General features: G+C 57.0%; 2 protein-coding genes across 2 annotated transcripts in view; both read right to left on the bottom strand.

Moving 5' to 3' along the window:
• Window positions 1-9,906, bottom strand: part of CELSR3 (cadherin EGF LAG seven-pass G-type receptor 3) — a 36,339-nt gene extending 26,433 nt beyond the window's left edge. Inside the window, exons 1-11 of the mRNA XM_074344139.1 lie at window positions 6,165-9,906; window positions 4,696-5,346; window positions 4,141-4,366; window positions 3,763-3,878; window positions 3,319-3,407; window positions 3,054-3,211; window positions 2,352-2,515; window positions 1,970-2,095; window positions 1,711-1,880; window positions 1,072-1,257; window positions 379-495 (exon numbers count right to left, since the gene is read on the bottom strand). Of these exons, the coding sequence (XP_074200240.1) occupies window positions 379-495; window positions 1,072-1,257; window positions 1,711-1,880; window positions 1,970-2,095; window positions 2,352-2,515; window positions 3,054-3,211; window positions 3,319-3,407; window positions 3,763-3,878; window positions 4,141-4,366; window positions 4,696-5,346; window positions 6,165-9,906 (5,745 nt within the window). The remainder of the gene's footprint in view (window positions 1-378; window positions 496-1,071; window positions 1,258-1,710; window positions 1,881-1,969; window positions 2,096-2,351; window positions 2,516-3,053; window positions 3,212-3,318; window positions 3,408-3,762; window positions 3,879-4,140; window positions 4,367-4,695; window positions 5,347-6,164) is intronic.
• A 6,934-nt stretch (window positions 9,907-16,840) lies between these two features.
• On the bottom strand, window positions 16,841-27,076 carry NCKIPSD (NCK interacting protein with SH3 domain). The gene is made up of 13 exons (XM_074344926.1): window positions 26,797-27,076; window positions 24,182-24,291; window positions 23,772-23,976; window positions 23,512-23,602; window positions 22,781-23,271; window positions 21,568-21,738; window positions 21,348-21,434; window positions 21,121-21,259; window positions 20,957-21,037; window positions 20,640-20,768; window positions 20,448-20,540; window positions 20,148-20,320; window positions 16,841-17,725 (listed from the first exon to the last, which is right to left on the bottom strand). The coding sequence occupies exons 1-13, from the start codon at window positions 26,965-26,967 to the stop codon at window positions 17,522-17,524; spliced, it is 2,145 nt and encodes a 714-aa protein (XP_074201027.1). The 5' UTR covers window positions 26,968-27,076; the 3' UTR covers window positions 16,841-17,521.
• Window positions 27,077-27,463: the final 387 nt, after the last annotated feature.

Below are 27,463 nucleotides of genomic sequence, written 5' to 3'. Positions count from 1 at the left end.
GAACACAGCCAGCAGGGGATGAGACCCATGGCAAAGCACCTCATCCTCGAGTCCTGCAGAGCCAGCCACTTGGTTTGAGGACCCTAATATGCAATCTCCTTACAAATCCTGGACTCTGATCCCAAATCCTCAATTCAGTGCCCCTGTGGGACACCTAATCATGCTGTCCCTGACACAAGCCTCCAGTGACTCTTGATAATCTAAGCTAGACTCTCACCTTCAGCAGCACAGAAAGGCTTGACCCATCTCTGATGGCTCTGGGGCACTGCTACCCCTGTGCCAACCCCCATGTGAATGCAGCATTTCAGGTCCCAAGGCATCTTGACCTCTGACCACCCACCCTGATGCCCCATATCATGTTCACATGCTGACCCCCACCTGGATACAGCCAACCAGCCCCTGAGGAGCCTCCTCATCACTGCTGGGGGGCAGGCCTCCCACGTGGAGTCGCTTTACCTTCAGGCCCTGCAGCTCATTCCCCACTGCCAAGGTGTCCTGGAGGAGGGGAGCAGTCAGCACTGGGGGTGTGGGGGGACTTGATGGACCCCTGCCCTACCCCAGGGTCAGTCTTGGCCTTATTCTAGCCCTGCAGGACCACTGTCTGCCCCTCTGGGCCAGGGGACCGGTCTGGGCATGAGATGCTCCCAGGTATGGAGGACCTACTGGAGCACAGCAGATGAGTGACAGGATGGTTTCAGTCGAGAGCTGAGCTCCGACAGATCCCTCTTTCCTGGACCTAGAACAGACCCTGAAATTCCAGGATTTTGAGCTGGGGAGATTGGAGCAGAGACCTGAAGAGGTTTCCAGGAGTTAGGCAAAGCGCTGGCCGTAGAGATTCCCCAAGACCAGGCCAGAAATCTGCATAGCATCCCTGACATGAGGAGGGCCTGGCAGTGGACCAGCCTAGCTGGCAGCATGTGCTCAGAGCAAGGATCTGAGGAGAGGGGTGGGGGAGACATCAGACTACGTGCAGTGGAGGGAACTGAGAGGAGCTGGACTAGAGGTGGGGTCAAATGAGGCGGGTCTGGTCAGAAGACTGAGAATGGACTACTCCAGAGTGAGAGGTCAGACCTGGAAGAGACTAAAGTCCAATGAGACCATGAGGACATGGTGGCCCCGCCGGCCACCCGGCTCTTCCTGCAACTCCAGCCGCAGATCATGCCATCGGCCATCACTGACAGTCACCTTGTCCAGAAGGAGGTGGGCAGCTCGGCCCGAGCCCCTGGTCACCGTCACGGACAGCAACCCCCGATCCAGCTGCGGGTAGAGAGGCACAGCTGTGGGGTCAGAGGCCCAAGTGGGGCTGGAGCTGGGAGTGTCAGGAGGTGAAATCAGGGGACTCTGAGGTCAAGAATATCACAGGTCAGAACAGCAGGGGCAAGGCTATATCTGGCACATGGGGCACTGTGCCCGGGGACACTACGCTGCTGCGAGTGAAGTTAGGGGGCATGGGGAAGGACCAGGGGTTGAGGATTGGTGTAGATGGCACATGAGAGATATGTCGGTACCCTGCACCTGCAGAGGATATCATGGTGGGGAAGTGGGTCAAAGCCAGGGTCCAGAGCAGAGTCAAGTATGGTCAGGACACCTAGCAGAGAAGTATGCTGTGTGACCAGGCTGGAACCCACAGGAATATTGCTGGTGGCATTAGAGATGGAGAGCTGAGGGTACAGGAGGATCAGGAGGACAGGATCAGGAGGACAGACACACCTGACAGAGAAGTGTGCTATGTGGCCCAGCCTGCACTTGCATCAGGACACCCTGCGTCGCCCGTGTCCGAAACGCCAGCCCCAGGTACCATGGCACAGACACAGCCATGTCATTTCCAAAGTCCCAGCTCAGTGTGCCGTTGCCACGGAAATGGTGGGGATGGGCCATGGCTGGTGGGATAAAAGGAGCTGGGTCACAAGCCCACCTCAAGAACAGAACTTACCCTGCAGGCCCCTCCTGCCCCAGGCTGTCCACTCACTGAGTCGACAGTCTTTGCCTCCAAAACCCACAGGGCAGTCACAGCTGAAGCCACCCCAGCGTTCTGAGCAGAAGCCGCTGTTCTTGCAGGGGCCCGAGTCACAAAAGTGCAGCTTGGCCTGGCAGCCTGGGAGAGGAAGGCACATGGAGGATGTAAGAACATGGTGAGGGTACAAGTGCTGGACAAACAGGGGTCCAGAGGGGCTGAAAGTGGCCATGGTCTCAGCCCCATGTTCTCTCAGAGGGTGGAATTGTTAGCAATCTGGCCCCAAAGGCTAGGCTGGGGCATGGTCCTTGCCAGGAAAGGAGACAGGGGTGAGGTCAGATTTTGAATCAATCCATATAGCCCTCCACCCTTTCCCTCTGATACGGACATGGCCTACCTGCTGTGGTGCCATTGTTTGCCACGAAGGCCGCCATGTCCACTCGGCGGCCATCAATATGCAGGTCCCGCATGCAGCCAATAAAGTCCTTGTGGGACACGGGGAAGTTCTCGGGGAGGTTGGGGACACCCCCCAGGAGCAGAGGGCCCGTCAGGTCCAGGGACCTGGAGGTCAGGGGTCCAAGTCATTGGTGGGACTGGGGCCAGGGTAGGTTTGCTCCTGGGGGGCCACAGGAAATGGAGGGGGTAGGACTCAGAGGGTAAGATGATTGGTGGGGAGAGTAAGGTCAGGCTGGGGAAGGAACTGGGTCCTTACTTTAGTTGTGGGGGTGCAAAGGAGAGTTCATGATGGGCAGATGGTCTGGGGAAAGGTGGGAGAGGCTGGTATTGAGGACTAGGATGAGAAAGGGAGGCATCTGGGTGGCTAGGGTAGGGGATGGAGAGTGAAGAGTCTGGGGGCTGATGGGGACATGGAGCATTAGAGATCGGGGGAGTGGAGACATTGTGGGATTGTGAGGGAGTGGGGAGTTTGAGGTAGAACACAGAGATGGGGGCTAAGGTGAAGTGGGGTTTCAGCATCCTACTGGGGAGAGGGAATTCTGGTGGTTTGGGGAATGATGGGGAGTTTGGCAGGCAGTATGTGAAGGGCTGGGGTGGGCTTTGGCAGGCAGAAGGCTTGGGGATCAGGGGCTGGGGACCTCACTTCTTGGAGCTTGTTTGCATGCCAGCAGCTGCGCATGAGTAGTTGCCAATCTCAGCACCAAACTGCAGAGCCACGGCCACATCGCAGTCATCCACGCTCAGCACAGCCACCTTGTCCTTGGAGGGGCCCTGTGCACCCCCCATGGCATCTGTCCGGGGCTAGAGACCCAGGTACACCACTCAACAGGACCCCCAGGGTGACCCCTGAGGGGCAGAATCTGGCATCCCAGCTCCCACCATACTCCCATGCCAAGGGTGGTGCCCACCTTGTTGTAGTATCTCAGATGCACTGTATGCCACTGCCCGTCACTCAGGCCCCCTGGAACTGTGGGGCTGACCACTGTGTTGGACTCACCTGTGGGGTGGACGTGTGTGGAGGCTTGTCTGGAGCTGCTAAATTCCCCCACCCACCCAAGCATGCAGGCACAGCTACTCCCAGGGTGACCCTGAATACATCAGATCACTCTCCTCACTGGTGACTACAACTGCTGGACTAGAGTGCTTTTGGACAGATAGGAGAAGCACATGCTTCTTGGAGAGCTGAGCTTTCCCACAGGGAAAGTGGTCCTCACCGGTGTCTGTTGGGCATTTGGTGTGTGTTCAGGTGTGCTGGTGGGGCAAACCTGAGGGAACCCGGGACTTGCACCCCACAGCCATCTCACCCACACCTGCACCCATTCGCGCCCAGACTTATCTGCCGGGGCACCCACCGGTGGAATATGTCAGCCGCACTTGCCCAGCCACGAGCTCCAAGGCCAGGAAGTCGTGCTTCTCGTTCAGGCGCCCGTTGTAGAACAGCAGTCCGCTTGGCTGCACGGTGGCGAACCTGGGTGGGGTGGGCGGGCGCGTCATGATCCAGACCCCTCCTCACACCCACCATCCCTGAGACAAGAAGGTTCGCGATGTTCCCGCCCAGGCTGGGGTAAGAGAGGAAGCGACAAGAGAGGGTGGGACCAGCCGGTGAGGTCAGGCAGGCCATCAGGGGAGCGGTGGTGTGCTGTGGGACCCCAGGATGGGGCAGTCAGGTATCAGGGTCATGGAGGTAGTAGGGATGGCGTGCAGGCGCACAGATGCGGGCGGGCACCTACGAGAGGGACAGCGTGAGATGGAAGCGCTGCCGCAGGCCGCGGAACATGACGAACGAACTGGGCGGGAAGGAGCGTGCTGCCACCTCGCAGCGCGGACCCTCGAAGGCGCCACCCGCTGGGCACTGGCAGCGGAAGCCGCCGTCGGGCCCATCCGCGCAGGTACCCCCGTTGCGGCAGACGCCGGGCACGCAGCGTCCGGCCTCCGTGTCCAACTCACAGTCTTCGCCTAGGGGTCAAGCCGCGGTCAGAGGTCAAGACCGCGCCGGCCAAGGCTCCAGCAGGCCCCGCCCCTCCGAAGGCCACGTGCTCCAGGCCAGCGCCAAGACCTCTGAAAAGCCGAGCTTGCTGTGGGCACGCCCCCATTCTGCCTGGCCCGCCCGGCTGCGGCCACGCCCCTCCCAGGGTCCCGCCCCGTCCACTACCAGAAAGCCTCACCGCCCCGCCTGTCCAGGACCCCAACCCCGGTTGCCTCAAGAGTGATGCTCAATCCTCACTTGCACAATAGTTCTGTCCCACTCTCTGCCTGGGTTCACCCCGGCCTGGCGCCCGTCTCACCTGTGAAGCGCGGGCGGCAGACACAGGTGTAGCCTCCCTCGCGCCGCGCGCAGGCGCCGCCATTGCGGCATGGGTTGGAGTAGCAGAGGTCGAGCTCCGTCTCGCAGAAGTCTCCGGTGAAGCCGGGCGGGCAGCGGCAGCGCAGGCCTGCGATGGGCTGGATGGGCCTGAAAAGCGTGGAGGCCGAGGCCAGAAAGGGTGCAGACGAGTCAAAACGCAGCACGGACACGCACTTCATGTAGTTCTCACAGGGCTCGCGCAGGCACACGTTGTCGTCAAAGGGCAGCACGTCCAGGAGTGAGCGGGCGGCAAGGGCGGCGCGGCGCACGTACAGCTGCTCCTGCAGCTCCTCAGAGCTGAACCAGGGGCCCGCAGCGCCAGCCCCAGATCCGCGCGGCGCCAGCGCCGAGAAGCTCACATTGAGCACGGTACCCCCAACGTCCGTGTCGTTCTGGATATTGAAGATGAAGACATCCTCCGCGGGTGTGGCAAGTACCGCGGCCACGCCTTCCAGGAAGTGGCCCAGCAATGGCGATAGGAAGCGTTCCTGCCACATGTTCTCCAGGCGCACTGTCAGGCTGTTGGCCAGCAGCTCCTCCGTGATGATGACCACACGCAGCACACACTGTGCTGTCACACTATGTAGGCCATCTGCAGGCAGAAGTGGGGGAAGAGGTCAGTCTGGGGTCAGCGGCTTCCCCTCCCTGGGACAAGTGAATTGAAGGATAAATAAAACGTGCCTTCTTTGGCAGTGCCTGGAATTTATACTCCAAAACTTGAGAATGAACACTGGTAAAGTCTGTCTCTCAACCCCTGCAGCCTCCAGTAGACAGGACTGCAAGAGCCTCTCCTGCCTGCCCTCTTCTATGAGGGAGGAGTTTATGAAAGCCTGGACCACAGAGGTAGGAAAGAGGCAGGTAGACCTCTGGACATTTTCCCAAAGGGCAGGGCTTCAGGCAGCCCCTTGGATAGCAGCCAGGCCAGTGTGGGTCCACTCAATGCCTGAGCTGCCAGAGTAAGCTGCTCGTCCCAACCACTAAACTGTTGGCCTCCCTCTCCTCCACAGGTAAGTTGAGGGTCAGACTGGACCTAAAGTAACGCTTCATTTGAATAGGGGTGTGATGTGGGCTGACTGGCCTGTGGCATTTCCTGGAACCTCCAGAGCATTACCCCAGGATCTCCAGCCTTTCAGAGGGAGATGGGCTATCCCTAGATCAGCAAGCAGACAGTTCTTTACAGTCTTTATGGGATCTGCTAACGCTCTAGAATCTTTGGGGTTCTGTGGAGACCGTCCAAGAACCTAAGAAGAGACTATATGAACCTAACCTGTGAGTTCTATGACAGATCCTATGGGGTGAAGGAACCCACCATTTAAGGAATTCTTGGAAGGCTTGGAAATCTCTCTGGTTTGAAGTGCCTTGTGGGGCCCCGGAGGTCACTGGCTCATTTGATTACCCTCTGCTGCTCACCTGTAACAGTCACCAACATGGAGGCCACCAGTGGACGGTTGTTGTCTAGCTTGCGGCTGAGTCGAAGTTCCCCGCTGGTCTGGTTGACCACTAGCAGCTGCAACTCATTGCCCCGCTCAAAGGAGTAGAAGAGCTGGTCAGAGACATCAGGATCGTATGCTGGGATGCGCCCAATAATGCCTGAGGGGAAGGTGTCTGAGCGGTTGGATACATAGTTGTTGAAGAGGATCTGAAAGTTGTTGAGCACAGGGCTGTTGTCATTCTGGTCAACCAGGCGGACGTGCACAGTGGCCCGACTGACCAGAGGGGTTGATGTGGCCTGCACCACAATCACATATTCCTGGCGAGCCTCATAGTCCAAGTCAATGAGTGCCGTCAACTCTCCAGAGAAGATGTCCATTTGGAACAGCTCAGGGATGTTCCCCTCCACGATCTGGTACATTATATGAGCATTGGGACCTTCATCAGGGTCTATTGCAGTGATTTGGGCCACCACTGAGCCCACAATGCTGTTCTCCTTCACTTGCACCTCAAACTCCTCAGCCGGGAAGACGGGTGCATTGTCATTAACATCCTGCACTGTCACCTGGATGCTGACTGGAGTCCGAAGTGGGGGCACACCTCGGTCCACTGCATAGGCAGTCAGTTCATACACTGGCACTGCCTCCCGATCCAGCCGCCTCACTGTGCGGACAATGCCAGAGGTGGGCTCAATGGTAAAATCTCCATCCCCATCTTCCCCATTCTGGAAAGTATACTGGACTCGGCCATTGGCATGAGCATCCCGGTCAGTGGCTGAGATCTGCAGGACACTGGTGAAAGGTGGGGCATCCTCAGAGACCAGCCCTGTGTAATGGGAGGCCACAAACTGTGGAGCGTTATCATTCACATCATTGACCATCACCTCCACGTAAGTAGTGTCTGCCTTCTGTGGTATTCCATTGTCCCGAGCAGTAATAGCCAGCGTGTAGGTCACCTGGTCTTCATAGTCCAGTGGGGCCTGCAGTGTAATGGCCCCTGAGTCTGCATCAATGCGGAACTGGGGCAGGTTGTCCTCCAGGAGATAGGTGATTCGAGCATTCTCACCCACATCATCGTCAGAGGCACTGATGACCACTACAGTGCTACCCACTGGCCTATCCTCATTCACACTCACTGAGTAGTGGGCACTTTGAAAGACAGGTCGGTGAGTGTTGGCATCTGTAATGTTGATGTGCACATAGCAGTGATCATGAAGGGCACGGTCAGATGCAGTTAGCACCAGCTTGAAGTAGCGTTCCTGCTTGTAGTCCAGTGGCAGAGCCAGTGTCACCAGACCTACACCCCCCTGGGTGCTGATGGCAAAGCGATTCCGAGTGTTGCCTCCTGTGATCTGGTAGCTGATGGCACTGTTGGCATCACGATCTACAGCAGTCACGCTGACCACACTGGTGCCCACAGTCGCATCCTCATTCAGCCGTAGGTGGTACTCCTTCATCGTGAACTCAGGCCGATTGTCATTAACATCCAGCACAGTCACTGTGACGCTGGCTGAGGCTGAGAGAGGAGGTGAGCCATGGTCTCGGGCCTCCACACCAAAGAAGTAATGCTCCACAGACTCGCGGTCTAGGGGACCACTCACAGAGACCCAACCAGTGGCACTGTTTATCACAAAGGGTGTATCAGGTGCCACACCAGTGAGGGAGTACTCCAATCTGGCATTCTCCCCATGGTCTGCATCCACTGCCTGAATATGGATGACTGAGTGGCCCAGAGGTGCATTTTCCAGGACAGAGACCTGGAAGGGAGTGCTGACAAAGATAGGAGTATGGTCATTGATGTCCACCACCTGGATGCTGGCCAGGCCTGTGTTGTTGGACAGCGGTGGGCGGCCCGCATCCTGAGCCCGGATGCGCAAGGCATACTCTCTTTCTGCTTCGAAGTCCAGAGGTGCCACCACCTGGATCTCGCCCGTGAGGCTGTCGATGGCAAAGTGACCGCGGCTGTTGCCACTGATGATGTTGTAATGCACCAGTCCGTTGGCGTCCTTGTCCCGGTCGGTGGCCGTGACGCGTAGCACCACCGTATGGGGGCGCACATCTTCGCGCACCTGCGCCACGTAGCGCTTCTCGCTAAACTGGGGCGCGTTGTCGTTCTCGTCCAGCACAGTTATGTGCACACGCACGGTGGCTGACCGAGGCCCGGGCTCTTGGCCCTGGTCGCTGGCCTCCACTACTAGCTCGTAGTTTTCCATGTGCTCGCGGTCCACGCGACCACTGGTGCTGATGAGACCCGAGCGCGGATCAATTTCGAAGGCGGCGGCTGCGGCCGCGCGCGCAGCCGGCGGCCCCACAAAGCGGTAACGCAGGTTGGCGTTGGGGGGCGCATCACCGTCTGTGGCACGCAACTGCAGGATAGGGTAGCCCTCCTCCACGTTCTCACGAAGCGTCTCCCGGTATTGCGCCTGCTCAAATACCGGCGCGTGGTCGTTGCGGTCAGCCACAGTAACGGCCACCATGGTGGTGGCTGAGAGGCGCGGCGAGCCGTGATCCTGTGCTGTAACGCGCAGGTAGTGGCGATCCATGCTCTCGCGGTCCAGAGCGGCCTCTGTGCGGATGAGGCCGCTCTGCGGGTCGATGCTGAACAGCTCCAGAGAGCGGCTGTTCATGAGAGCAGCCAGCGAGTAGACTAGGCGCCCGGCCTCACCCGCGTCTGGGTCCTGAGCCACTACGCGTAGCACCGCGGTACCCGCCGCCTCATTCTCGGGCACTAGCGCCTGGTAGTTGTACTGCGGAAACTGTGGGTGGCGGTTCGCAGCGCGACGGGGACGGACCCGGCCGGCTGGAGACATTCTCCATACTCCTGGCGGGGCTGGAACCCCAGGGGGGCGCGGCCCGGGGCGCTGCGGGAGGAAGCGGCGGCGGAAGAGACCATGGGAGCGCATGCGCTCGGGCGTCGGCTCGGGAGCTGTCCGAGACTTGCGGGGTGCTGAACCAGGCGCGGGAGCTGTCCTCGGTGTGCGAGGTGCTGAATCCAGCTCAGAGCCAGATACCGCAACCTCGGGAGGGCAGTCCGACTGGGGGACTGTCCTCTTCGCTCGGAATGTCGCGGTTCTCTCCCTCTGACCCCTGCGCCCCGGCGCCCACAACTCCCCGCAGCAGCGCGTGATTCCCACTTTTTTGGGTTCACTTCTCCCAATATTCCTCTGGGAGGACATCGACTGGGAACCACGCAGCCGAACGAGAAGGTCCGAAGGGAAGGGAGAGCTGTTCTCAGGACCCAAGACCCCTGGGGACAAAGCCTCTGGCGACAGACTCTCTCTTCGCAAGGACGCTGTCCGCCCACAAGAGGAGACCTCTGGGCGCCAGCATAACAGAGACCCTGGTCCTTGTCCTGTCTCCCGCCCGCGGCTGCCAAATGCCTGGACCCCGTATTCCGCTTCCAGCCTCGGCTGCTCAGAGGGCTTTCGACCGCTTTGGGCGCTTTGCTTTTCCCTTCGGTGCCCCACGAAGGCAGGTTCCCTGAATCCCAGGCCAGGCTCTCCATCCTCTCGGACCCCAGGCGGCTCGGGACAAAGAGCTAAGGCTCCGCCACCGATCCGCGCCCCTGGCTCAGTAGCGGCAACTACCCCCGGGTCCCAGCCTTGGCCCTTGCAGCCCCCCAGCTCCTCCTGGCTAAGAGGGAACAAAGAGAGGAGGAGCAGGAGCAGGAGTAGTGGGGTCGTCGGCCCCCTGAGACCCCACCACGGCTGCCGCCACGCCATCACCCACCGCTTCCCCACACCGCCTCCACCGTCCCCTGCCCGGGTCCAGACCTTGGGCCCGCCTCGCTGCTCGGGCCCCAACCCGAACCCCTTCCGCCGCCCCAATCCCCCGCCTCTCGGCCCGTCGCTCCGCGCCGCCGCCACCCTCTGGGCACCATCTACTCCGTGGCCAGAGCCCCTTTGACGTGTGGCCTCGGCTTTTGCTGCCCCCACCATAGCATCCCCGACGCTGCTGCCGCCTCCCGCCGCTCCAACATGGCTCCCGGCCGCTGTGATGGTTCATTCCACCTCCGCCCCGAAGCCCCAAATCCAATGGTACAGGCCGTCGCGCATGGCAGCTCTATATACCGAAGTTGTTGCAGCCATCTTTATTGAGGGCAGGGTATAAGGGCTACCCACGGTGCTGGACAGGGCGCGAAGGTTCACCACCCCGGATCCACCCTCCTCCTCGTGGCCACCGCCCTCATCCGCCTCCCTCCCTCTAGAGCGCTGTCCCAGCTCCGTCTCCCAGCCTTTCCTCTGCTTGCGTATCTCTTGTCCCCCTTCCTGAGCACTGGCTCCAAACCCTGCCTGTCCCGGATTTTGGTCTGAAAATTTGGTGCCCATGACATGCAGAGAACGCGTTCTCACGACTATTGGGTGGGAATACCATGTGGAACCCTGGGTTTGGAGGGGACGATGGCGTGACGGGGTCTGGGGCGCCCCCAGCCCCCAAAATAGCTTTAACTATTCGGTCATTGAGTTTTAAGTCGTGAAACATGTCGCGACCATCTGCTTGGAGCGCCCCACGGAGCAGGGATAGGAGGTGACCTGCCCGAGGCGACAGCAGAGGCCAAACTCTTCCCGGCCTTGCCGACCCACAGCAGTCTCCTGGGCTGGGAGCTACACCCGTCTCCAGGCGGCGAGTCTCAAGTGCTCTGGAATGCCACGTGGAACCCGGCGTTGCCACAAGCCTACGGACCCGGCTTCCTCGGGTCCCCGCTCCTCTCCCGCTACGACCGCGTCCCTTAATCCGTTGAAGGGACTAATAGAAGCTCAGTTCTTCTGGCGCTGTGTAACTCCTGGCTGACGTCGAGCTGCCTGGCCAATGGGCAAACGCCGCGGAATAGACGTCACAGTAGACAAGTCGGGGAGGGAGGGCGGTGAAAGCCGAGCGTTCCTATCGAAAATTCACTGTTTCTATTGGCACAATGGGTGGCTCCGCCCCTATGGCGGACTCATTGTTTGGTAGGAGGGGGCTCCGCGGGTTCCAGGATAGCCCGGAGAAATAATCCAGGAGGTGCTCTGCAAAGTCTGCAAAGGCAGCAGCGACAACGGTCTGCAGCTCATCGGGCAAAGGGCGCAGGCGTCTCTGGACCGCGGAGAGGTTTAGGGCTGAGTGCCGAAATACTCCAAGGGGCGCGGCTCCTGCTTGGAACCGGCGGAGAACTCCAGAATAAGGCCTCTGGCCCGCCCCAAATGGTACCTATGACATCACCACCAACCAGTCAGACAGCACATTCTTAGCCCCCCGCCCCTGACTTCCGGGAGGCGGGGTTCCCGTGGGCTCCGCCTCTGAGAGCCTCACGTAACTACGGAGAGCCGATGGAAGGGCTCCGGTGGTACTGCCCCGTGTCTCTGTACATGAGAACCCAGTAAGGCCAGAGCCAGATATACGGTCCTATAAGCGTGAAGGTGTAGCATCTGCAGAGGCGCTGAAGTCGGGACTCGGTTGGATGGGGGTCCAGTCCACGAAGGAGCTGGAGGAGGGAGGCCAAAGACATGGTTTTGAACGCATATCCGGCCTTCAGGCCCACAACCTAGCTAGTGGAAGGCAGAAAACTTTACACTAACGGAGGAGAGAGAAAGGTGGGAGGATGCTGGGGTCCCAGAGGAGGAACTTGAGCAGCCAATGTAGCAATCTGGGAAAGCTTCCCGACGAAGATGCTTGAACAGAGCCTTGAATAGCCAAGAGAAGGTCGGCAGTTTCAAGGGAAGGGGGAGCCATCCTAGGTCTTAGAAGCTGTGTGGGCAAAAGTGCAAAGGCATAAAGGGACCGTGGCCAAGGGAAGTCAAGCCCGGCTCTCCACTAGGGCTAGCACTGCCCTCAACTGATGCTCCTCGTGGAGAGCCAAGACCTACACCTCTCCTTGACTCCCCTGTCGACTGCAGATGGCTCTCTGTGTCGCTCCCTGCCATTCAGCATCCACCATTGTCCTTTGTGGCTGCTGTTCCATGTAATCCTCCCCCTCCCCATCTATACTCACTTCTATGCCACACCTCCAGTGGCAGCTTCTAATGTTTCTTGTAAAGACAAAAACCAAGTATAGTTTCTCTTTCCAAGTCCTCTTTCCACCGCCATCTAGAACATCTCAGCCACTCACCTCATGCTTTTTCCTCCCTACTCTGTGTTTGCCCCCTCCTTCCTCCCAGTCAAGTCAGGGATACCTTGCTGGGAGATGAGGTCAGAAGACCTGGCTAACCCATCCAGCTCAATTATCCAACAGTTCTTTGATCTCACTAAGACTTCCAATCTATCATTCGTCACCTCACCTTAACCATTAGCCAGTCCTATAACAACTTCTTAGACAAACTCACTGGGCTAAAATCTAACCCCACTTGAAATAGACTATTTGTGAATTCCTCGCCTTTGGAGAAGCAGAGCATTGCTAGAGAAAAACGTTTCACATTCATGACCACAAACCTCAGTATTATATTGGAGGGTCTTGCCAGTGCAGTAAGGCAAAATTAATTAATTAATTAAAAGGTACAAGGATTGGAAAGGAAAAAATTCATTCAGAGGCAACAGGAATGTGTCCGTAAAAAAATCCAAAAGAAATTTTGTCAGTTGTAATTTCTGTGTATCAAGTTAAAAAATAAAATTTTAATGATGCTATTTACAATAGCATCATGTAACATAAAATGCCAGGAATATATATAATGAAAGATATGCAATGACTCTTCTCACACACACATAGACATTAAACACTGTGATAATCATTTCATGATGTATGTAAGTCAAATTATTATGCTGCATACCTTAAACTTACATAGTGATATGTGTCAATTATATCTCAATAAAAACTGGAAGAAAAAAACATTATTGACAGAAATAAAGACATAAATGGAGTGAAAAACTATGTTCAAAGATTTGGAAGATTCAACACAGGCATACCTCAGAGATATTATGGGTCCAGTTCCAGACCACTGCAGTAAAGCAAATACCACAGTAAAGCGAGTTACGTGAATTTTTTGGTTTCCCAGTGCACATAGAAGTTACGTTTAGACTACACTCTTGTCTACTAAGTGTGCAATAGCATTATGTCTAAAAAAAGTACATACTTTGACTAAGAATTACTTATTGCTTAAAAATGCTATCATCTGAGCAGACAGCAAGTCATAATCTTTTTGCAACAGTAACAACAAAGATCACTGATCACCATAACAAATATAATGAAAAAGTTGAAATATTACAAGAATTACTAAAATGTGACACAGAGACATGAAGTGAGCAAATGCTCTTGCAAAAACAGTGCCAAAAGACTTGCTTGATGCAGGGTTGCCAACCGACCTTCAATTTGTAAAAGATGCACTTTATGCATAGTGCAATAAAATGAGGTATGCCTGACTGCAAAGATGCCAATTCTTCCCAAATGATACATGGATTGAATGCAAATCTGATAGAAATCTCAGTAGAAATCCTGTGTGTGTGTGTGTGTAAACTGACAAACTAGATTCTAAAAATGTTATGAAGGCCAGGAATACCCAAGACAGTCCTGAAAAAAACCCAAGTAGGAGAACAACTTCCTCTACTGGATACAAAGAAAGCTACAGAAACCAAGACTGTATGTTGCTGGTTCAAGAATAGACAGACCAATGAAACAAAATCCATAGAGGGAACTGAAGATGTGTGGAGACTTGGATTTTGACAAGGGTGGCTCTTAAGAGCCAACATGAGGAGAGGATGGCCTTTTCAATAAATGGTGCCGAGTCAACTGGACATCCATGTAGAGCAAACTCAGTGAGATCCTTACTTCATACTACCCACACAATCAATTCCAGATAGATTTGACATATGAAAATAAAGACAATACAGCTTTGAGAAGAGAACACAGAAGCTCTTCATGACTTTAGGCAAAGATTTTTTTTAAACAGGACACAAAATGTACTCACCATAAAGGAAAATACTGAAAAACTGGATTACATTACAATTAAGAACTTCCTTTCACCAAAAGATAGCATTAATAATGGGAGAAGATAGTGTAAGATATACGACCCAAGGACTCATATCTGGAGTACATACTACAAACCAATAAAAGACAGACAACCCAGCAGATGAATGGGCAAGAGATTTGAACAGGTGCTTCACAAGAGAAGATCCAAATAGAGGTAAACTAATGAAAAGGTGCTTAACTCCTTTAGTCATTGTGGAGATGCAAATTTAAAAATAAATGCTACTGTGTTTCACCAGAATGACTACAATACAAATGACGGACAATACCAAGTTTCGGGAAAGATATGGAAGAGCTGGAACTCAGACACTACTGGAGGAGGGTACCTGGGTACAACCACTTTGGAAAACCATTTGGCAATATCTGCCCGTGACCCTGCAGTTCCACGCTTGAGCATATACCCCTCAATATAACGCGTATGTGCAAGAAGCAGCTACGTACAGCAGTACTGCTTACAGCACTATTCGTGATAGGTGAAACTTGGCAAGGTCATCAATAGTGGATAAATAACTGGGGGCGTATCCCACACAGCACTGGGAATGAACACACTGCAACCACATACTATGACACAGACACATCTCAAAAATTTGATGGTGTTTGACGAAGCCAGCATTTCTACTTTATGATTGCATTTATATAAAGTTCAAAAACAGGCAAAACTTATCTGTAATTACCTCTGGGGAGGAGGTCTGGGGAGAAGGGAGGAGTGAATGATTAAGAGGGGCATGCAAATGGGCTTTGGAAACTGGTGACACTCCATTCTTGACCTGGGTGGTGATTATATTAGCATCCTGTCATAATTCATTAAGCTGTACTCTTTGCATACTGTACACTTCTTAGTATGTTGTTCTTCCATTGAACAAGAGAAAAAGAAGACTGTCCTCACATACTTGGAGCCTTAGTCTGCATCTTCTGGGGGCTAAGCAGGCAGGTGGTCTTCACCCAACCCCTTACCCCGGAGTTGCCTTATGCATGTGTGGCCTGTTGTCCTCGGTCATGTCCACATCTGTAGGCACCCATTTCCAGCCCAGAAGTCAGCTCAAACCCCCGCCCCTCATTGCCCCTCAAAATTTGAGTTTTTTCCTTCAGCCACCCCCCAAACACTCCCCTTTCAGTGGCTTACTTCTTTTTCTGCCCTGTCTCCCGCCTAACCACTTCCTACATCTACCATCCTTCCAGGCAGTCAGAGGTATTCTCTCAAACAGACAGTTCCTTCCCTGAGGAATTCTCTGGCTAATCATTTCCCCCGGTGGTTGTAATTCTGTGTAGTGAGACCATCATCAAGGTGTTTGCTGAGGGGTCCTGGAGTCGTGGACCCTCTTGGTGTATGTTTGCTGCCAGGAGACAGCATTTCTCTGTCAGCTGGGGCTCCTGCCCCCCTTAAAACATGTACAAGGGGCCCTTGGACAATCAGGCCGAAGCACTCAGGGGCTTATGGTCATCTTGGCACAGGGCCCGCACTGGGACAGATGGCACAGCACAGCCCTGCTCTTCCCACAAGGCCAGTGTGTGCAGCCTAACAGGGGACAAAGCAAGGCATGGAGGCCATCAGATGTTCCTGCCTCAGCTTCCTGAGGACTTGTACTTACCACTGAATTACGCTGTCTCAGGAGGAGATCCTTGGTTCTCTGCCTTCAGCATTCCAAAGAGAAAGGAGTCGTGACTGGAAGCCAGTGCCCCTGATTCCAGCTGTGAAACAGGAGGCAGAAGCCTCCAGGAGGAAGGGTGACCAGGTTGTACCACACACAGCTTTCCTGGGGGCCATTTTGTCAGCTCCTCCTCAGGTCCAGGTGAGCCTGTGCACTTAACCTTCTAGAAGAGTCAACAGTTCAGGAAGGACAACGCCCTGTTGGCACATCTCCTGTGCTTTGCTCTCGTGGACCTGTTTCCCCAAGACCTCACTCCTAGACTGGCCTTTCTGGGCCCTTGCTGCATTACACTCTGCTGGAAGGGTAATGGCCCTCTGCCTTCAGCACCCCAATGAGAAAGGAAAAGCGGTGACCAGAAGTCACAGCATCAGTGATTCTGGGTGTGTGCAATCTGATGAGCATCGTCTTGGGTACCACAATGGAGGGAACTGATGGGATCCACTGCTAGCTGCTGTCTGCCTATTGGTTTGTACTCTCCTCCCCACTTATGGCGACAGCCTTTGTTGACTTGGGAGCCCACAGGGAAAATAAAGTTTTTGTCAAACGGTGGCTTCCAATTCCCCTCAAACAGTAGTGCACATCTAACCCCACACCTGAGGTACTCTTTTTGTCCTACCATAATTACCAAATCTGTGCTGAGGCTGCAAAATGAGGGGATCTTGCTAGATCCAATGACAACTGAGGAAGGGAAACAGCTGGGCAGGCCTAGGGGTTCAGGGAGGCCAGGGCTAGGGTAGAGCCCACTTCATTTGAGAACAACAGTAAAGGATGTTGTCTTCAACAGGCAAGAGAGAGATGGCATCCAAGGGAGAGAAGGAGGTAAGTGAAGCCTGGAGGGGCAGCTACCCGCAGGTGGACCACAGGACTCCCGCTGGCTGTGGCTGTGGCCCAGGAAGACTGGGAACCCAGGGAAGAGAAGCTGGAACAGGGCTCAAGGGACCTGGATGGAGAGGCCTCTCAGAGACCATTACCTCCTCAGGCTGGAGAGGGCAGGGCAAGCTAGTGACGAGATCTGGAGGCCCCAGCACCCCTGCCCATCCTCTCCCACTGCCACCCAGGACCATACAGGGAAGCTGGTTTCCAGATGCCTGTGATTTATTTCCAAAGGTGAGCTGCAGCACATAGGAAAATACACATGGCTTTTCAGTACATTTTTACAGAGAAAATAGATTCTGTCATTGGCTTTATCGTTGCCATCACCCCACTCTGTGAGGCTCCAGGATGGATGGCCTGTCTCCAAGATTCTGCTTTGAAAGCAGCAGCCTGGCCAAGACCTCCGGGGGTGGGAGTGAGGGCTGGGGGAGCAGATCACATGAGCAGCACTCACTGCAAAGCTAAGGCAAAGAACAGAGCTGGCGGAAGGTGCTTCCTCTCACCCCGAGGACGTGGCTTGCTGAGGCCCAGGACACAGACCAGGCAGGGCGGTTATGAGGGCTCTGGCCCAGCCTGGAGCAGCAGCAGGACTCTGGGTGTACGTGTGTGGGGGTGGGGGGCATGCTGAAGAGGCAGCCGACCGGGAGATGGAGGGGCTTCATTCGGTGCACATGGTCCCCCTGCTCCTGCAGAGCTCCCAGCACGTGGTCCCCGATACTATGCTTGGCCCCTCGCATTAGCTCTACTTCAGGTGGGGGCCCCTGCTCAGGTCCCTTCCACCATCACCTCCCCTCACACTGTCAGTGTAAAACGTTCTTAGGGCCAAGGCTCCAAGTCCCCTGCACCCTGCCCAGGGCTGCAGGGAAAGGAGGAAAGGAGGTGCTAGCTGGGGGCCTCACCCAGCACTGGGAATTCTTTGCACATCTCTCGGACAATCATGCGGTCCATCTGGCACTGGGGTGAGGTGTCCTCCTCAGTTAGGATGCGTCGCAGTGTGGCCTGCAGGTCAGGGAGCCGATGGCGGTGCTGCAGGTAGGGCGTGGAGCGGACCACAGCGTGCATCAGGGAGAGGTACTCCATGCGCAGCTGCGGGAAGAGCAGACAAGCTCAGGGACCCCAGGGAGGCACTGCGACTGCCGTCAGGCACGGAGAGGCCACTGCTGCCTCCTGGCAGCCACATGGATCCAGGGCTGTGGACTATCTCACACCACTGAACATCAGGATTGCATCCCCGGCACCCAGAATGTACCCAGCACAGAAATGGCCTTCGACAGTCGTTGAATAAGTAAGTGAATACGTGAATCATCTGAGACACACAGTCCCAGAATGGGGCTGGCCCAGGAAGTCCTGGCTCAGAGAGGTGGTGAGGGGAAGCAGCAAGCCCCCACCCCTCCTTTAATGCTGGGCTCTCGTGGGGCTGCTGTCTGTCTGTCCGAGGCCCTCCACTTCTTAGTCTGTCCTCACAGCCTGGAAAATCTGGTTTACGCTCACAGCTTCAAATTCTGACCCACACTCATACCTCTTGCCTAGACTCTCCAGTGAGCTCTAGACCTAAATATCCTTCTGCCCACTTGTTATCTGCTTATCACAGAGAGACCTCATGATCTTCCTCGTCTTCCCAAAGCTGAGGGCTTTTTCAGGTTCTTTACGTTAATGAAGAGCACTGCTATCCTTTCAAATGCTCGAGCCAAAACTGTAGGCATCCTCTCTGATTCCTCTCTCCCCACAACCCAAATCCAATCCATCCCTGAGACCTGGCTGTCTTAACTTCTGCAGGTGCCCTGAATCCATCTCCACCCCACCCACCCTCCCAGCACCTCTGGCTTTACCAGCTCCTTATCCTGAGACCCCCCTACCCTGTCCACTGATCTGGATCCCCCCACACCATCTCTCATTTCTCTCTTTACCTCCGATTAGAGGAATGAATATCAAAACCACCTGAAGGCAGCATCACCCTGCTACCTCCCAACCCTGGTCAAACGAAAAAGCACCTGCAAATCCAATCCTAGTATCTAAGCGGCAGACAACTACAGGACCGTGCACAGGCATGAATGCCATTCCCCACCACAGATCTCACCGCCTGGACTCCCACCACTTTACTCTGGCACGTTCACTCCTCCTTGAAGGACCACTTGAAGGACCTCATTGAAGGACCACCTTCTCTCTGTTTTCCCAACCTCAACTGCCTGGTCAGCTGGCCTTGTGCTTCATGGAGGAAACAAGCAGTCTTCAGACACCACTGGTCTTCCCCTCTGCACCCACCTCGCTCATTCCCACCGAATGAGCTGCCCCGGCTTCAGTCAGGGCCATCCCTCCACAGGGCCTGGATCCTCCCCGCTCCCGCTGCCTGATCTATTTGACTTCTGCTTGACCCCTGTAGTGGCCACTCTCCCAACACATTAGCCAGTCCTCCCCGTTTGCTGGGTCATTTCTTGTGGCTGAGACATGCACCAGCATCTCCCACCTTTAAAACATTTTCCCTGACCCCACAGCTCCCTCCAGTGACTCCCTCCACTTTTTTCTGCTCCCCTTCACATAAAAACTTCATTCACTGCTCCCACTTGCCCCCTTTCACTCCCCTCCAAGTTCAAATCCTCTCTTCAACTTTCCACACAGACTCTCTTCCCTCCACTCCACTGACATTGCTTGCTGGTCACCCCGACCTCCGTGTGGCAAATCCAGGGCTCATCCCCCCCTGCCTCTAATCACATGGCTTTGGGCTCTAGCTCTCCTGGTTTTCCTCCTGAGTGTCTCCCTACTTGCCTTGACTCTGCCCCAGGCTGAGGCCTGAGCTTACTTCTGACCCCTCCATCTCACACCCAAGGTGACCTCACTGTCACAGGTTTCCCATCACCTCTATGCACAGGCAACTCCAAGTGTCTCTTTCCAGTCCCAGCCCACACCCCACTTCCTCCCTGACGTCCTCTGTACCTGGATGTCCAGCAGGTAGCTTCTCAACCTTGACACATCTAAACACAACTTTATTTTTCTCCCCAAAGTTCTCCCCCACCTCAGCAATCAGCACTTCATCTACCCAATCACTCCAGACTAACCCAGCAGTGAGCCCTGCCAGCCCACTTCTAACACACCTGACCTCCCCTCCCACACCATCCATGCCACTTGGACAGCTACGGCTGGGTCCTAGCCAGTCCCCCACTTCCACTGTGCTCCCTCAGAGTCTCCGTTCCATTCGGGATGCTAATCAGATCACTTCCCCTGCCTCTGAGTCGGGGTGACAACCTCCCACTGCAGCCTCCAAGGCTTGGTGTCAATGCCACTTCCTCTTCTTGTGTCCCTCCATTCCTGCTTCCTCCAGACAGCCCCCCATCACATGATGGCAGACTCCTCTGGACCTTGGCACTCCTGTCACGGTTTCCAAGCAGCCACCCACACTCACCTGGCTCCAGCAGTGCCCCTCACCCGTGGGACATGCCTTCAGTGTCACGTCCCCCCATTTTGTCACCGTTTTCACCCAGCTACCATCCCCGCGGCAGCAGCCTCCAGGCACCTTGTCTCCGGGCGACAGGTCGGCGATGTGACGCACGGTGATGTCGATGAGCGCCATCATGTCCGTGTGGTAGAAGATGGCAGCCGTGGCAGGGCTGGCGAACACGTCCTGCAGGAACTTCAGGATGGAGTGTGGCGGCTGTGGCTCATGTTTGAAGATGCGCACGGGGTCGTCTGGAAGGCAAGGGCAGGAGGGGTCAGGGAGGCCCTTGAGGGGGGCCCAGAGTCACTCCGGGGAGTGATGGGGGCCGTGGAGTCACAGGACACTGAAGTGGCGCTGCACAGATTCCTGGGCCCTCACCCCCTCTGTTCAGGAGCAACAGCAGCTTCTCGGAGAAGATCTTGACGTTGGCGTGTTTGCTCAGGGCGGCCATGATGATGTTCTGGTCAGGGGCTGAGGGAGGACATGGGTACAGACGAGAGCACAGGTGCTAAGCCTGGGGAGCGCCCTCTTCCTGGCGGGTCAGCCACCCTGGCTGGGCCCCGCCCCCACCTGGCAGGTGCAAGTTGAGAGCCAGAAGTAGGTTCATGCAGAGATCCGGCAGCTGCTCCGTGGTGTCCAGAGGCAGCCCATCCTCGACGATGCTCAGCAGGAACTGGGCGAAGGGTGTGCCCAGGTGCTCTGGGAGGGGGGCACACAGAAGCTGGCAGCCCTGCCCCACCCTCGACACCGCCCAGCCTCCCAGGGTTCCTGTGAGCCCTGGGGACGCTCTGTGAGATTACGGTCAGTGGGTCACCAGCCCCTCAGGCCACGGCTCCCATCTCCAGCTGGTTGCGGGCTCCCTGTGGTCAGCTGCTCTGCCTTCTTACCATAGTGTGCATAGGGCACTGCCTCCCCCATGGAGAAGACCATGGCCAGGATGAGGGCGGAGTAGCAGAGTTTCTGGTGGTCTGTGGGGGAGCAAAGCAGGTGGTTAGAGCCCCCCCAGATGGTGGGAAAGCCCCCAGCTGGCAGGAAGCTCCCCCAGTCTCACCCTGTGTGTCTGTCTGCATGTCCCGCGCCAGCTCCACAGGCAGCACAGATGACACGAGTGTGGAGATGATGGCTGCGTCCAGGCTGCACATGGCGCCAAAGCACTTGAGAAGCAGCAGCCGCAGGGACACCCGGTGCTCCTGGCAGGGGACCTTGTGTGCTCAGTGCCTGGAACCCCCACCTCTGCCCAGGTCCCTCCATGCCCGGTCCCCTCTGCCTCGCACACACCATTTGGTAGTAGGCCACCAAGGCCAGGACAGACTCGAACTCGTTTCTCTTGCACATTTTCTTGCAAACTTCAGGGTCTGCGTCCGTCTGTGGGGAGGAGGATGCGTGATGGGTCACTCAGTGGCCACATGTGAGTGGGCAGAGGATGAGCAGGGGAGACTCCTTCACGCTGGGGAGGATGGGGCAGGGTGGGGGCCACCTGGGGGCCCCCACCCCGCACCAGAATGTGCAGCAGCTCCTCCAGGTAGCAGCGGATGACACTCTCGTCCTCATACAGGGCCCAGCTGCGCTGCTGGGCATCGTCCTTCCGCCGAGCCAGGTCTGCAAAGATCACCTCCAGCCGCTGCTGGTCATGGCAGACCTGCCCTGAAGGCAGGGCAGTGCTTAAGTCCTGCAGGGAGAGGGTGAGGCCTGACTCAGCGCACTTGCCCCCACCATCTCCAGCAGGCCCCGGAGGCCTGGAGCTCAACCCGGACCATGAGGTCTGGGAAGGGGCTCGGCCTCTCCCAGTCAGCATCCTCCCAGGTTCTCTTCCTTCCTCCTCACTGCTCCCCATCAAGCTCCCACAAAAGACCCGTTCCCACAGCTCAGCTCTCAACATCAAGGCTCCCGATGGCACCGGCCCAGTTCTCTACCCCCTCTCCAAGTAATTCCACCACCCTCAAGTCGTGATAACCTCCTGGGATGGGACTCTGCATAGGACACATCTGTGGGGTGTTTTCCAATTACTTGCCTCTTGTCCAGATCCAAATAAATGTCCTCCACGAGGAAGGCCATGGACTCCGTCACTGCCTGAATGTGACTCAGACTCCACTCCCTGATTCTACACAGAGTGGAGACCTGAGGAGGGACCTCTGGCCCATCTGGCCCCTACTGTGTGGACTGGGCTCATACCCTCCCATCCTGCTCCCTGACCAGTGACCCAACATCGACAAAGGACCCCACACACCCTATGATGTCCACACACCTCACTCACATCTGGGTCAGCCCTCTGGCCTCTGCCATAGCTCTTGAGACTCCACGGCCAAGGCCAGCAAAGCACTGCCCTCTCTCGTGTCCTATGTCCATTCCTTCCCTGCAGCCTGAGAGACCTCTTGGCCACCCACATCTGTCTCATCTGTCACCTGCCCCAGATCTCACCTCCTCCCACACTCCCTGCTCTCTCCCCGACTCCGTGTTCCAGCCATGCTGGCCTTATTGCACTCCCTCCCATGAGCCAAGTTCGGTCCTGCCTCATGGCCCTCATCCTGGCTGAATCTCTGCCTGGAACGCTCTTCCTCCCTTTCTCCATCATATCCCCAGCACCCAGCACGATGAAGCTGAGAGCTGGAGCTCAACAACACCTGTCAGGTAAGGGCCGGACACAGTGTGAGGGTGGGGATAGGGCGGGGGCAGCAGGGTGGACCCAGGATGGCTCTGCTGCCCACCCTCACCTTGCCCTCTACCAGCGAGAGGAGGACCTGCTCCATGACAGGTGAGCTGGCCGGCACGGAGGCCTGGATGTGACCCACCACGACGCCAATGGCCACGCGGCACAGCTCGTGACTCAGGCCGGTGTTTCTCCGCACGAGCTCCATCAGCTCTGCCCCGATGGTCCTGGGCACGGCAGTCTCAGCCATGGCCTTCTCCTCTGTGGTCCCCAAGCTTAGCGCACCCAGGGCCTCCAGCTCATCAGGGGCCGAGGCTGTATCACCTGTCACCTCCTCTGTAGAGGGCTCAGGATTTGGCACCTTTGAGGGAGGGGGCTGAGCTTGGGACACAGTGGTGTGGGTGCCTCGGCGGGGCACAGGTGGGGGCGTGGGTGAGCAGCTGGGGCCTGGCTCAGATGAGCTGGAGCCGGTATAGAGCGTGTCAAGGGAGGTGCTGCTGACAGAGGAGCCGCTGGACACAGAACTCCCCCCGGAGGGTGTGGTGTTGCGGCCGCCTGTGGGCAGAGAGCAGACGCTGTGCTGGAACTGTTTCTTGGGGTCCCCCACCCTCCAAGCCCAGAGCCCCTGACCCCCATACAGGGCCCAGTTCCCCTGCCAGACCCTCCCACCAAGCCCAGAGCCCCCAGTTGCCCCGTCATGTGCCCTGTCTTCCCCCAAAGCCTGGACCTGACATAGGCACAGCAACCATTCCGAGCACAGGGCGACTCCCAATTCCCCCAACCCCGGCTTCTCACCGCTCCCCAAGGCCACCAGGGCCTCACGGTCTCGGCGCTTCACGGGTGGGGGTGGGGTGGCGGGTGCTGCTCGGCGAGGCTGTGGCGGGATCTGGGAGGATGGAAGTGGGGTCTGAGGGGACAGGCTGCCATCCAGGGTGCAGCGTGGCAAGGGCCCAGAGCTCTGGGCTGCATCACTGACCCAAGTGAACCCTTCGAGCCTCTGGACAAAGCCTTAAGCCCCACGCACTTCCCTTCCCCAGGATGTTCTCATCACGTACCTGGTAGAGGCCTCCATCAGCCCCAAGATACTCAGAACTGGGCAGGCTGTGCTGCCGCTCGAACCCGGCTCGACACACCCCATTGGGCTGCCTGGCAGCAGCAGCATCCAGGTGGTGGTCACTGGTGGACGAGGTCATGGCTGCAGGGCTGGGGGCTGAAGGGCCTCTGCGGGACAGGGTCTCTTTTCGGTGGTGGATCAGCTTTCTGACAGAGGGACAGCGAGATTATTAGGGGATCTACCTTACAACTCCCAAAGTCCTCACATGCTCCAGGGGGATGCTGCCCACCCTAGCCCAAGCCCCTCCCCACTCCCCCATGCTCCACCCCGCTCTGCACTACCAATTCTGCACTCTGGCAGGACCCCAACCTCACCATGCTCATTGGGAGGGGTCCGCCCCCCAACACTCACTGAAGGACTCCGCGCTGCTCCAGGCTGTACTTGCCACCATCCCGCATGGCCGCATTGTGCACAGCCTCAATGGCCCGGTCAATGGCTTGGAGGACATCCTGCTCCAGGCCCTGTGGGGGTGGACAGTTAGGCCTGGGGGCCAAGAGGGTACTAAACCCAGATCCAGCCCAGGACAGAGCCTGGGGCAGACAATGGATCATTGCAGCTAGTCTGGAAGACTAGATCTGAATAGAGCAAGTTGAACTAGAATATAAGGGTTCACAAACCACGTCACTCAGGGAGCTGGGGCACAGGGTGGGCCCAGTGCTGCTGCTTTATATTGGGGTCCCGCTCAGGATTTTACCTCGCAGTGAGGCTCTCAGCTAAGATGTCTCTGAAAGCCTGGGACCTAGAGGAAAAACACAGCCCAGGGACCCCGAGTTGGAGGCCAGGAGTACACACTTAGTCTATCCCCAGGCTTGGCTCAGGTCCCAGGCTGAGATGCCAAGCAGGGAGCCTCTACAGTCTGGAAGTCTTCTTAACAAATCACTCTGGATCTTGCTGATCCTTCACAAAACCAAGGTCACACTCCAGAACAGCCTTGTCCTCGTAGAGCCTCTTGCAGGCCCTGGTAGCTGAGGAGGGGCCGAAAGGATCTCCTCTTCCCACCCCTGCTGCCAGCCCCCATCCCCTCAAGCTGTTCCAGGAATCTTCCAGACCTGTTCTGGGAAGCAGCAATTCTGTATCTGTGGCAAAACACAGACATGAGAGCAGGATCTGGCCCTTGCCCCAGATTCAGTGCTGCTATCTGAAGCAACACAGGGGTCCAATCGACCAGCTTGGTTGGCATGGGCTGGGGAGCAGGGGGTGGCAGCTGTGGGACCAGCCACCTCATCCCTCCCTGTCCCTGGCGCACATGGTCCATTAGGCATAGGAGCCTCAGAAGTAAGGCAACATCAGTCCAGAGCAGGTTTGAGAAGCTTCTCTGATAGGGACAGACAGACGGACCCAGAAGTCAGTAAAGCCCTCCAGGTAGCATGGGTGTGCCAGAGTGCAGGAGACAGCAGACAGAAAGGGGGACAGGAGAAAGACAGACTACACATAGAAAGCAAGAAAGACAGGGAGAGGGAGAGAGAGAGAGAGAAGCAGAGGGAGACAACGCAGAAAGAAACTGAGATTCAGAGACAGAGAAGGAGAGAGAGTCAGAGGAAGAAAGAGACATACGTACGTGGAGAGTCAGAATGACCCAGAGATAGAGAGCCAGGGAGATGAAGACAGAGGGAGATATGCAGCAAGAAATCAAGAGACAGAGAAGATGGTAGCCCCTCTGCCCTCCCCAAACACCCAGCCCCTGTGGCCCTGGTGGGGAAGGGGCCTCACTGGCCCTTGGGGAAGAGGCAGGACTTTCCTCAGAGATCTCCAACAAACCCCCGGCCCCACAGAGGCTGGGTCTGACATGCTCACTCCGGACCCAGCAGCCCTGATGTCCAGGGCTCCCACTCTCTCTCCAGACTCTTCTAGGCAGGATGAGACCAAGGGTCCAGGGCCCAGGGCCCATCCCCTTTGGTAAGACCAGATGACATCTCCAAATTTATCCTGTTATTTCTGTCCTGAACTGGGTTGGGACAGGATGTTTCCTAAAGGCTAGAGACTAGGATGGGGCGGGGGTGTCTGGCACAGGCCAGGCTGGGAGGTTCCAGGCCCTCCTTCCCTCTGTGATCAGAATAGATCAGCTGGAGACAATGCACCCCTGCCCCCACACCAGGACTATTCTTGGGGAAACACGAACTGGGGCTGCAACCTCCACTGGAAGGAAATAGGGCCATGGTCAGACCAGGGGAAGCCATAAGGAGGTCCCACTTCCTCACAAAGGGAGCAAGGCAGGACGGAACTCCTTCACTTTCAGAGAAAGGAAGTCTGAAAGGTCAGGGTCCGAGGCTTGTGAAAGAGGTAGGGAAAGTAGTGGCAGGCGTGTCAGCAGGGGCTGGGATCTCCGGTTCAAAGTGGGTTGGCAGAGGGTGTCTTAGGAAGAGCTTAGGGGGTGACTGAGTAAAGGCTAGTAAAAATACTGAAGTCTCAGGGCTTGGGGGGTCATTTAGGGCATGGGGTGTGCATGGTTCCAGGGACCAAGTTGGGGACGGTGAGGACATGGAGTATGGTTGGGGAAACAGATTGTGTCCAGGGCTGCTGGGGTCTCAGCGGTGGAAGCTGAGGGATGGGAGGCAAGAGTACGGGATCCTGGGGATCCAACGAAGGGGCCGACTAAGTATGTGATCTCAGGGATCTGGGAAACTGGTCGGAATTTGGTGGTGCTAGACTGACTCAGGACTGACTCTTGAATTCTTTTCGGATGTGGGTTCAGATGTTGGGTCCCAATGAGTCTGGGATCTGAAGGAGCCTCAGTCCCTGACTTAGGCTTTTGGTAGGTCTGGGGTCCTCAGAGTTGGCTGTCAAGGGCCTAGTCTTTTGTCAGGGTGCGGGCTCTTAGGGTCCCAGTCCTCGTGGGGTTTCTGGGTCAGGTTCCCAAACTCCTTATTTCCTGGAGGTCCCGGCGGGCCTGGGGTTCCGGGTCGGTCCTTCGAGCCTGTGATGGAGCTCGGTCTGGGGCGGCGGAGGCCGGGGAGGGGCACACTCACCTGCAGGCGGCGCAGGTAGGCGGGGGGCACGTAGCCAGTCTCGCCACTGCGCGCCCGCGCCGCCAGCCACCAGTGCGCGCTGCTGCGCTCCAGCACCAGGAAGGTTTCGCCCGCGGCGAACGCCAGCGCATTGGGCTCCGCGGAGCGGAATGCATACAGCGCGCGGTACATGGGGCCGGGCTGGGGCAAGGGAGACCGCGGCTTCCGTGGAACGAAGACGCCAGGCCGGGAGCGCTTCGCCGCGCGCGCCTTGCCCCGTGACACACGGCGCGTGCGCGCGCGCGCCCGCTCGCCGCAGCCCCGCCCCAGGAGTGTATCAGGCCTCGCGCGGAAGCGCGGCGCCCCCTGGTGGCCACAGACGGCGCGGCCCGGCGCCGCTCGAGAGTCCGCCGCAGCTTTCGTCCTGGACTTCTGCGACTACAAGCCCTTGATCCACGCGCCCCGGCACCCCTCCTAGAGCCCCAGCCTCAGTTTCTCTCGCCCGGCCCTCCACTCCCTCTACCCGCTCAAGCTCGAGTGCTGCGGCCTGTCCCACTTCCCGTAGGAGCGCTCCTCTTGAAGCCCAAAGGCAGAGCCTGTGTTCTGTGCTGATAGTCCCGTGCGTCCCCACCACCCCGGGGGAGTGGGTCCTGACCTACTAACAGTAAAGACGGCAACCCAGTGAGTA

This window comes from Camelus bactrianus, chromosome 17, assembly GCF_048773025.1.
Source record: "Camelus bactrianus isolate YW-2024 breed Bactrian camel chromosome 17, ASM4877302v1, whole genome shotgun sequence".
Lineage (NCBI taxonomy): Eukaryota > Metazoa > Chordata > Mammalia > Artiodactyla > Camelidae > Camelus > Camelus bactrianus.
Note: the sequence above shows the minus strand (reverse complement) of the source record. Positions and strands in the feature narration are given on the sequence as shown.

Coding starts and splice junctions, on each gene's coding strand:
- NCKIPSD (XM_074344926.1), bottom strand. CDS start 26,967: ATGTACCGCGCGCTGTATGCATTCCGCTCCGCGGAGCCCAATGCGCTG. Junction 23,272..23,511: donor CCTGGTGGCCTTGGGGAGCG/GTGAGAAGCCGG, acceptor CTCTGCCCACAG/GCGGCCGCAACACCACACCC. Junction 20,321..20,447: donor GTTGCTCCTGAACAGAGGGG/GTGAGGGCCCAG, acceptor CTTGCCTTCCAG/ACGACCCCGTGCGCATCTTC.